Genomic DNA, 11,405 nt, shown 5'->3' with positions numbered 1-11,405 from the left:
TAGGTCAAACTTCAACGTTGATTCCACGTCGGATATCTACGTCTAAAAAACTTTCATATCCAACCTTTTTTCAACGTTGATAATAGGTCAAACATCAACGTTGATTCCACGTTGGACATCTACGTCTAAAAAACTTTCATATACAACCTATTTTCAATTTAATTTCAACGTTGAGGACCAACCTATTCTCAACGTTGAAACAACGTTGATACAACGTTGATGTGCCTGCTGGGTAGAGCTCTGTCCGTACGAGGACGGTCATTTGTTATACCTGTTTGGTTGTAACGAGCTGCAAGCCGTGATATCGTGTCAGACTAACATTCAGACACCTGGCAACAGAAGATTGGTAATCTCCAGTGTGCATTCTTTCAATGGCGATGTTCCTTGTCGCAGAGTCAAGACGTGACGTAGTGATTTGACCTTGAAACGCCTTCAAAACGAATGCCGATTTCCGAAAGTAATCTGGATTTTTATAGCCAGACAGTGCATGCTCTTTGCTGCACAATTTCAACTGGACGGTGATTTCGGTTGCATTGTGGCGATGCCTTTTTAATGCTTGTAAGAGATCTCATCAAAATCATTTTTTTCAAGTATACTCGATTTTTACTTGTGCCATTGTGTAAAATCATGTTATCAACACTTTTGTTACATATTTTGACGATCATTGTTTGAACACAAAAAGGTTATTAATAGATTTTAAAAATTACAAAACACCTATGCGTTTCTTTTTTGGGATAGTATATTATATCCCATCAAATCTATTACCCTGTTGTTTTAGTGTATCACTGGCCTCATGTTTTTATCAAATATTCTTTCCTCAACATTGTTAAACTTGTTATAAATGTTTTCTTTGTAAGTGCTTCATGTATGTATGTATATCCCCCTTATACTCCCTACCATTCACCAGATTAAGGAGCAAGCATACACTCCGAAACGTCGTGTTATTCACAATAAAGAAGTGTTGACATCCATCAATCTTGCCTTTCTTATGAATACCATTGCTTAGTTGGGTTTTTTTGTGTTTCACGCTGAATGTTTTTGCGAATACATTTCTCCATTAACCTTTTTTCAATTTGGAAATTGTCAAGTAAAGATACAAATAATTTTTCATAACATTCGTAGATACCTGTGCGTATTTTATTATTAATGACAATTATTTAGTGGTCGTATGGTAACACCTAGCGTCACGACTAGTATTTTTTAAATCACATCTATCATTACAAACGGATTGGACTTCTTAGGATTTAGAATTTTGACAAACACACACATGTACACAGTCTAAAGTACAACATGAAACCATAAATGTTCAAGCGTTTATTCGTCAAGGAACAAGAGACCAGTTGATACGATATGGTCATCCCAGCTGGACTTGGTCAATGCCTACGGCCAGCACACGAACACTCGCTGTCTCGAGGTTGTAGAACCCTACAGCAGAGCCAGCTGTACAGTCGCCATTCTCTACCTGCCCAATCACCACTTGTTCTCCGGAAGTCAGGTCACACTGAATTGGTCCACCGAAGTCGCCCTGAAAGTATGGACAGGACTAGTTACGTATCAACTTTGCATTTGTGATAAAGCTTTTAGTTCAGTTTCTGGCACTCAGAACTGAAAGGAACTTAACTTTCATAGCATTTTCGCAGAGCCGATTTTGACACATTCATAGTTTACTGGCACGGATGTATGCGTGAGCAAGATGCGGTACCGCCCGTAAAACAATTCAAATCATATTTTTCGGCAAGGGTTACCAGAACAGGCTTTTGGTTATTGAACATGTAGGTTCGCTGTCCCGTGTCTTCGGTAGGGCTATCCCATAGGCCATTGGTGAGGAAAATTGAAAAGAGACACACATATTATTCCTTTCACTTTTGACAGGAAGTATAAGCGTTAACAAACTATTCAAAGACGAATATCTTAGGAACGCACCACCATTGCTATTTATCACCACCCCTAAACACAACACATGGGATGCACGTGCACAACGTAGTAGCCCCATACACGTGCGTGGGGTGTCATTCCTGATTTTGACGGTTTTCAAGAAGGTCGACAGATCACCATAGACCATTAATTTTGACAATCATCTTGCACCACACAGGTGTTAGTGTTTGTTTCTAGCCGTGTTTTTCTTTGAAAATGAAAATCGTACACATGCAAATTTTACGCCATACACAAATCATCATTCAAGAGCGATTACTGTACAAACAACTATGGTCATAAGGAAGTGCAAGTGGTGATGCACTCTCAAAACATTCATTATTATCATATCAACACTGATTGACTCCGATTTATCTCCCATTTGTTTCAATCATAAATTTAAAATGAAAGTCCCCTACTTTCTAGGAGTATGTAATGCTCCCAACGCATCTGATCTAGGATCAAACCACAGTGTCGGGTGTCGAAGGTGATAACAATGTAGGGACTTCACTATGAACCTAACACCATCTTCTCAGCATGGGAACTGAAGGAAGTGATATACATACGGCGCATGTGGAACCACCAGCACTGAAGAAGCAGTTGTAGGTGATGGCAGAGTTCGTGAAATCAAAGAAAGAGGCTGTGGTGGTGCCCTCAAGATTGGCTTGGCAGGTGTCGGTTGGCTGGAGAGACGGGATATCCAGATACTCGAAGTTAGGAGTTGTAGTTCCTGAAGTGGAGAGACATAAAGGGTCTTCATATAAAACACTACGACGGCTAGGATTGCAGGAGTTTGGAGAACTCAGATTTTTTCAACAAAAAACCTTTTTTCTGAAATATTTGAAAATGATAAGTGGTTTACTTTCACATAGTTCACTTCGTATGCTGAATTTTGAAAGAAGCATGTCTTTTGTGTCATCAAAGCGTTCTTGGTTCTATTTTCACTGAGAACTCCTTGTATTCTTGCCATGACTTAAAAAATATCTACATGTGATGTGAAAAAATTGAATCGGTACAACGCATGTCTTAGGCAGTCTTTTTCAGCTGCGGAATGGTATCTAAGCAGGTTAGCACAACATAAATCCCGACGTGTACAAACAGCCTCACGAACACATGCATGCATGTGAAACAACCTCGAACACGACAATAAACCATTTCTCCTCACCCAAAATATCGAGATCGTCTCCAGCATCTTTCACGCAAACATTTAACGAATTCGTCCATGGGAATGTTTCAAACACCTACGACAGCAACTTACCGGCATTATCAGCATATCCGGCTGCAGCAACCTTGCAGGTATTAAGGAGGATGTCGTTGGCCATGGTGCTTGAGTAGACGCAGGCGATGCCGGGGCAGCTATCAGATGCTACAGCTGTTGGTAAGGTCACTTCTACTGGACCACCAATACTGCCGGGGGTTGCTGAAATTTCCAAGGGAAGGTATAGCTGTGTTGAGTTATGCTATCTCTAAATAAGGACCTTCTTTTTAAGCCCTTAAAAGATCTTTAAAACATTTCTAATTAGTTCGAGTCAAAACAATGTACATAACTTCCTCCCACAAATTTCTGCCATACAATGTTACATTAAAATCTGCCATCAGCTCAATGTAGTGCGTTGATAAAGTCTGGGTTAACAAGTAGTCAGCCTACACAGAACACTTTTGTCAGTGGTAAAATGGATCCTCTTGCTTTATATTGCCAATGACCTCATTACGTCACTTCAGTCAGACCCGTGAAGGTCCGGGTTAGAATTGGTCTTCAGCAACACATGCTTGAACGGGATCGGGTGGTCAGGCTCGCTGACTTGGCTGACACTTGTCATCGTATCCCAACTGTGTAGATCGATGCTCATGATGTTGATCAATGGATTGTCTGGTCCAGACCCGACTATTTACGGATTGCCGCAATATAGCTGGAATATTGCTGAGTGCGGCGTTAAACAACAAACAAACAAACAAATCCAAATAAAACTGAACATCGTTTATTGACAAGTGACTCGTCTCTTACCTGTGATGCCTGTTGCGACAACGGTTCCATCCTGAGCCACAACACTAAGAAGGGAAAACACATATTGTTAGACTAGTTTTTACTGATGGTAGTGCCAACGCAACTGATAAGTGCAGGATGTACACAGAAACAATACCAGTGGGGATCATGTTTTGAATTTCCTATTTTCTTGGAGTCTTTGAGGCAGTGATTGATTGAACGAGGAGGAAATTGGCTTCAAATATTGAACCAATGTTGGGAATCCTGCAACTAGAAAGCTCCTTCAAGAACAACTCTCATGGACTCGGGTACGACTCAGTCTGCGCCTTAGACATTTGAATGTTCAATAATATATGCTGTGCTACTAGTTATGATCTTGTGTATGCAAATGGGAAACCGTTAGAACATATATGTCTGCAAGGACCTACATGTGTAAGCTCCTTGCGTTAGAGACGAAAGCGAAGAGCCTGAGAGGATCCTTTCGCAAAGGGTTCACATTAATAACAACCGACCCTTTTACAATGAAGATATTTGTTTTACTGTCACGTGTATTGAACAGCCACCGGTAATGGAATGTAATTTATTACAGTAACCAGCATCGCCATTAGTCATGAAGGTAACATTGTTTTAATATGCCATGTGCCAAAATACAGTTTAGTGTTGACCACAACCTTCAATGCAAGAGTAAGTGAGTGAGTGAGTAAGTATGTTTTTACGCCGCTTTTAGCAATATGCAAGCAATATCACGGCGGGGGTCACCAGAAATGGGCTTCACACAGTGTACCCCAGTGGGAAATCGAAAACGGCCTTCGGCGTAACAAGCGAACGCTTTAACCACTAGACTACCCCACCGAACCTTCAATACAAGAACGTTTATTCTTGCAAACGTAAATGAAAAGACATCCCATTGTTTGCAAGTGCACGATATATCGCGTCATGCGCCCGGGCTGTCGTTCGTATCCCAATTGCGCAGATCAATGTTCATGCTGTTGATCACTGGATTGTTTGATCCAGACTCGATGATCTACAGACCGCCGCCATATAGCTGGAATATTGCTGAATGCGGCGTAAAACTAAACTCACTCTCTCAGATCAGGACAGTGGGGCCAATCTATCTACCAATCTGGGCAATGCCGATTGGCACTAATGGACATGATGTCACCAGCTATAACATTAATATTACCACTACCAATGTTAATAATAATATAAACATAATGAGTATCATATACATAACTTACTCTGCGTTGGCTACGAAAACAGCACAGTTGCTTGGTACAGACAGGGTAGTGGGGCCTGTGATGACTCCAGTACATACAGTTCCTGCAGCAGTTTGGATGGCGACAAGTCCTGGGAACTCACCGCAACCGGAGATGGCGATGCCGTTCAGTAACCTGGTGACGGAGGTTGGCGTGGTAGATGCCTCAGCAGGACAAACTGAAATTGTACAACCCGTCAGTAAGCGAGTATACTCTTGAAGTCTCACTCAGCGATATTCTACTTGTATCGTGCATGTAAATATTCATTCATACGAGTGGTTGATGACATAAGCAAAATTTCGAATTCATAGTCTGCGTTCGATCCTCAGTTTGGTCGTAACTTACGTTACCTCAGCAATATTTCAGCCATATGATCTGTGTCTTTGACAAATGAGTCTGGGTGAGTGAATTTAGTTTTACGCCGCTCTCAGCAATATTCCAACTATATAACGACGGTCTGTAATAATCGAGTCTGGACCAAACAATCTAGTGATCAACAGCATGAGCATCGATCTGCGCAGTTGGGAACCGATGACATGTGTCAACCAAGCCAGCGAGACCGACCACCCGATCCCGTTAGTCGCCTCTTACGACAAGCATGGGTTACTAAAGATTCATTCTAACCCGGACCTTCACGGGTCAAATGAGTCTACAGCACACGGAAGATTGATATTGATCCATACCAATTCCGCCAATGAATTTCCACGGTTGTGCCAGGAAATATGTATTTTACAATACAAGATCTGTCCATCAAACTCACATCGTGTTGTGACTGTTGTTGTTGGAGGAGCTGTTGTAGTGGTGACTTCAGTTGTAGTTGTAGGTGTAGTTGTTGTTGTAGTAGTAGTTGTGGTTGTTGTAGTGGCTGTAGTTGTAGTGGCTGTAGTGGTTGTAGCGGCAGCAGTTGTTGCGGAACATTGTTGTTCTCCCACACATCCGCAGTATACCACACAACTCTGTGGCCTATAATAATAGCATCCTCTACTTCTGTACTGTCTACCGTAGTAGTAGGAAGCATCTGAAACAAGACAAGACATGACAAACTTAAAGCGCGACTCACACAGGTCAGCACTAGGGCTGTAACGATGCATCGAACTCTCGATGAATTGCAATAATTATTGTTGAGTCTCCGATAGCAATTAAGCGATGGTAGAAACGAAGAACTATCGATGCATCGATAGTATGTGTGACTATCGATAGTTTAGTAAATGACTTCCGTTGATAAATGCGCAGCAAAATATTTTTATGAAATATTTACGTAGTTTTGTATTTATTTATTTTTTGGGTGCGGACTTCATTGAGTTTATGTTTTAACTGTTTACTTGATCTGGATTTCAAGTTTCTTGTCTGTTATTAAAAGAGACCAAAGCTATTTTACCTTGATTCTATTTCATATAAACTATACATTCATTTGGGAAATGACTTTACATGCGACAATTCAAGGAAAAAAACAACTATTGCAATAGTTGGTCGCAATAGACTATCGCTATGGCAATAATATGTTGTTATAGACTATCGCTATGGCAATAATATGTTGTTATAGACTATCGCTATGGCAATAATATGTTGTTATAGACTATCGCTATGGCAATAATATGTTGTTATAGACTATCGCTATGGCAATAATATGTTGTTATAGACTATCGCTATCGCAATAGTTGTTTCCCAATCAATAGTCACCCCTAGTAGGCACGTCGTAACGACTTGCCGATTGCTATACATACATTGTACAACATGTTCGGTGGTTGTAACGAATATCGACTGATCTGTTTGCAACCGTTTACACGATTCGATCTGCCGATATTAGTGTCGATCTCATGATATCTCGCGGTATTTCGTTTCCATGGTATCCAAATGTCTGAAGCTGACTTAGCAGCAGTTATCAGCTGAGCGATACTATGTGAAGAAGACTACAATGCCAAAGCGAAGAAAAAGAGAAGTTGTTGCGTGAAAGATTGGAGCATACAACAATTTCAGATAATAAGCCACGAAACCCTCCGTTTCCTCCCATGAAAAATCGAGGCGTGGTTTCTTTGAAGCAGACGAAGCCATGTTTCACGCTTTTATGAAAAAAACATTTACCACGTGAAACCAAAACGCAATTTGATTGGCCGCGCCACATCCAACGTGCTAAATATCCAGAACAAGCTCTACACACTGGCGACACAATCGACGTGGGTTCGAGTGACCGATTTGTACCTGTTTGTTGAATTCGATTAATCGCTCAGACGATATATACGACATCGATTCGACAGGCCAACACGTGTGAGTAAGGCATTTTAGACAGATACAGGTTAGTCGGCAACCGGTGTGCTGATGCGTCGAACAGTTCGTCACGATTGACTATAATAACGAATGTGAAGCAGTGAGATTAACTCAGGATATTCTTGAAAGAATTTGATTACAGTTCTCGGTCAAGTTACCGCTTAAGTTATTTCAGGACCTTTGTGGAAGATATATCTAAACATTCAGAGCAATGGACTCGATGTTTGTCAACACGATGTGCTGTTACATGTGTTGACCTTCACATGGTGTTTTCACACTAACTTCACTGCCATTTTTTTTTCATTTTGAGGGTGCTACAGGTACAGCTGGACAAACTAACCTTTTTCGTATCGCGAGAGTCTATAAATGATCGAATCTGGACCAGACTACCCAGTGATCAGCATCATGAGCATCGATCTACACAGTTGGGATTCGAAAATACTAGTATGTGCCAGCCAAGTCAGCGAGCCTGACCACCAGATCCCGTTAGTCGCCTCTTACGACAAGCATGAGCTACTGAAGATCAATTCTAACTTGGTCTTCAAGGGTTCATAATTATTCGAAAACTCTTCAGGGAACTCTTCATGATTGCGTCTATATCAAATAGTCATGATGTCAGGTTTTCGTGAATAGAAACTCTGGCGGTCCGTTTGAGGTGAGAAATCACTTGCTATAGCCGTTGATTTGTTATAAAATGTTCATAAACTCTTTCGAATAATCTACGTTACATTTTACTGAATACTTACAATAACGGGTCCATCCACAGTTGCTGTTGCCGTTACGGCAACAATCGCTGGAGTAGTCGACGTAGTTGTAGCGGGGCCTGTGATGTCGTAGAGTCGCCGCTTCTCTTTCGGCTTCCAAAGCAGTTTGAAAATATGTTTCCTTGTATTTCGTAGACAGATATTCAGAACTCACCAACACTGCCAGTGACAGGAAGACTAGTATGGGAAGGGAATTCATTCTGCTGTGTGTGGAGCCGTCAATGAAGTGGTATTCAAGGAGGGAGTCGGGGTATTTATACCAAACTGGGTTCCGATGGATGAACGGCCATGAGAATTTTTCCATATTGCAACAGTGGTCCAAATAGTGAAGCGTTTGTTTTAGATGTTTAATCAGCTGTTCAGTAGTACCTATCATTACATAAACCAATATTTGTCACACTAACAAAGGTGCCTCAACTCGAAATATGGCACCTGAGACACTTCCTCCAAGTATTGATTCATGTTCGAACAATACCAGGGGCTAATCGGAATCGATATTGAAGGTATGTTTTTTTAAATTGAAAATTCAAAAGAAATGTTTTTAGATTTGAGTATATCTATTTAACCATCACTCAGCATTGGGTAAAGTAAGTTAAATGAAGCCTGGGTTAACAAGAGACTATACCTCAACATGACTCCCAGCATGTTTGAAATGGTTCAAATTCTCCAAAACAGGCAAAAGTAATTATTTTCATAGACAAGATGTCTGAGATACACCGTCATCATTTACGTATTATGCAAGTTAGTGAATTTATAAAATTTGAATGAAATTATGTGAAAAGAAATACCATACCGAGTATTCTTTTAATGTTGATAAAGCGCCAGTACAGATCATGCTTTCCTTATAACACCGCACATTTACCAACATCTGAAAAGATCACTCATGTTTAGAGTTTCTTTTGTTTCTCAGTTATTTATTGTAAAGTCAAGATAAATTGTATACTGATTACATATACAAGAAAGGACTAAAGCGGCTATACTTTGTACGTCGTCTTCGTTATTTTAAGATTGCCACAACTATACTGTCGTTATTCTATAAGTCAGTATTTTAGTTATTTTATAAGTAAGTATTTTAGTTTTCAATGTACATCGCTGGTATGGCGGTCTGTGTGTTCAAAATCGATGTAAACTTTCCAAATTTATGAACACAACAAGTAAAATTTCTTGACTGATGCAAGATATATACACTATTTACAAGCAGCAAATTGAAAAAAAGCACGTACAATTTTAATGACAGCACACATGTCCTATTTCCTGAATTTCAACTTCTTCCTTCTTGCCGATATTCAAAACAAACAGGGCTCGAAATTCTTTCATCCCAGCAAGCATCAGTGTTTTAAATGAATTGTTTTAATGTTTGGTAATCATTTTATAATACTTTATCAATTGGTTCAAACTGTTATATTTATATACGGTTAGTGCTAATGTTCCTCAGCAAAACTTTAAGTGTAGCTACTACGGTTTGCGGACCAAACCCCTGTGGACAAAAGCCCCCTAGGACAAAAACCCCTTGGACAAAACCCCCTTAGGACAAAAAATACCCTACCATGTAGGACAAACCCCAAAAAAACTCCAAATGAATAATGAAGATTGTTTATTATTCAAATATTTTATTTAGCCGACATCACATACATTGTGAGCACCAATGAGCACTTGCATAAACGGGGTACATTCCCAGTGAATATATGACTTTCAAGTGCTCTTCTTTGTGTACATATAGCCTTCGTAGCTTAACTTGACACCACAAATATCATTCTTCAATATCTCCATGCTGGAATGCTACTGCCTATCTAGTTTATGGAGCATATATTTATACCAGTTGTAATATGACAGTGACTTGAAATACTTAATAATGTGTACATACCTAAATACTATGCTGGTTAATTAAACTTTTAATACTCTCTAATATTAAGTCAGTTAATCCTCATCAATAATGAAGCTTCACCCTTCATGTTGTTTACAAACGAAGTACTAAGTTAATTAATGAAGCCTGTTAATCCCTGTCACTGATGATCTCTATTACTGATTCAATCAAAACATGTCACTAAGTCAAGCACTCAGTAGTTAAAACATGTTTGGGGGTTTTGTCCAAAGGTCCTCATTTGGTTGTTTTTGTCCTTGGGGGCTTTTGTCCACAGGGGTTTTTGTCCTACAATCGCCACTACAGCTCTGAATCTTAAACATATTATTATTTATTCATCATTTATATTACCTTGGGCGTTGTTGCTAGCTATTTTAGTGCATGTATTATTTGACATATGTATAAGTGTGATTGAAATTATCGAACAAATCGACAGAAATTATGGTTATGTTTATATATGGGAAGATTTATATGTGAGCGTAAAGGCTTGTGTACGTAGTAATGGGGAATTCATTGACAATTTTGATGGTCCATTAGGTGTTAAACAAGGCTGTTAGTTAAGTCCTATTCTTTTTCCTTCTTTATCAGTAAAATAGAAACTGAAATAATTTGTAAGGGCAAACATGGTGGACAACTGTTTCCTGATATTTTGGAGATCTTACTGTTACTGTTTGAAGACAGTGTGATCTTCGTGGTGTATCGGACACAGTGGTTGGTTTACAGAACAATTGAGCTGACATGAACGAAAGGAAATTAGCTCTCAATCTTGATAGTCAAATATTGATGTACATAGAATATAGAAGGGGTGAACGACTTGCTAAAATCAAACAATGGTTCTGTTTTGACAGTTCAATGAAAAAAGTTACTGAATATAAATTACTGGGTGTACTTTGAACCTTGGTAAATCTGTTGTTGCCGTTATCAGTATAAGCAGCGTGAGTGAGTGAGCGGGGTTTTACGCCGCTTTCAGCAATACTCCAGCAATATCACGGTGGGGATGTACAACCACAATATGTATAATCAAGACAATATGTAAAAACTAACGCAGTATGTAAAAAACTGCTATATGTAAAAGGTGTCTTTAACGCAAAAAGTACAACACCTAACGCAAAATGTAAAAACAATTTTTAACTTAATATGTAAAAAAATTAACGCAATAGGGGTGGCAATCGAAATCCATTTTTTCACAAATTGGCAACAAATGACTATATTTACAAAAATTAAGATGGAACTGCATGATCGCGATGCGATCACCTCTATCGCGAAATAGCCGTAACTTTCAATATAATGGATTTGTGATATTTTTTCTTGTATAAAAAATGCCTTTTTTAACTTTATAACAAAAGCATAGTCGATAAACATAT

The 11,405-nt window shown here is 39.3% G+C and overlaps 1 protein-coding gene across 1 annotated transcript; it reads right to left on the bottom strand.

Annotated features, from left to right (window-relative positions):
* Positions 1-1,301: 1,301 nt before the first annotated feature.
* Positions 1,302-8,642, bottom strand: LOC124260320. The gene is made up of 6 exons (XM_046694598.1): positions 8,585-8,642; positions 5,134-5,329; positions 3,917-3,960; positions 3,170-3,331; positions 2,478-2,641; positions 1,302-1,525 (listed from the first exon to the last, which is right to left on the bottom strand). Exons 1-6 carry the CDS (start codon positions 8,640-8,642, stop codon positions 1,355-1,357), a joined length of 795 nt encoding a protein of 264 aa, XP_046550554.1. The 3' UTR covers positions 1,302-1,354.
* Between the last annotated feature and the right edge of the window lie 2,763 nt (positions 8,643-11,405).

This window comes from Haliotis rubra, unplaced genomic scaffold (assembly GCF_003918875.1).
Source record: "Haliotis rubra isolate DU_JTF1 unplaced genomic scaffold, ASM391887v1 Scf76, whole genome shotgun sequence".
NCBI lineage: Eukaryota > Metazoa > Mollusca > Gastropoda > Lepetellida > Haliotidae > Haliotis > Haliotis rubra.
The sequence above is the reverse complement of the archived record's forward strand: the minus strand, read 5'-3'. Positions and strand labels throughout refer to the sequence as shown.

Excerpts from the sequence above, each read along its gene's own strand:
- LOC124260320 (XM_046694598.1), bottom strand. The coding sequence starts at position 8,642 with ATGAATCAATACTTGGAGGAAGTGTCTCAGGTGCCATATTTCGAGTTG. Across the intron at positions 3,961-5,133 it reads GTTTTCGTAGCCAACGCAGA|TGTTGTGGCTCAGGATGGAA; the intron begins GTAAGTTATGTA and ends TTCCCTTCTTAG. Across the intron at positions 3,332-3,916 it reads TGTCGCAACAGGCATCACAG|CAACCCCCGGCAGTATTGGT; the intron begins GTAAGAGACGAG and ends TGGAAATTTCAG.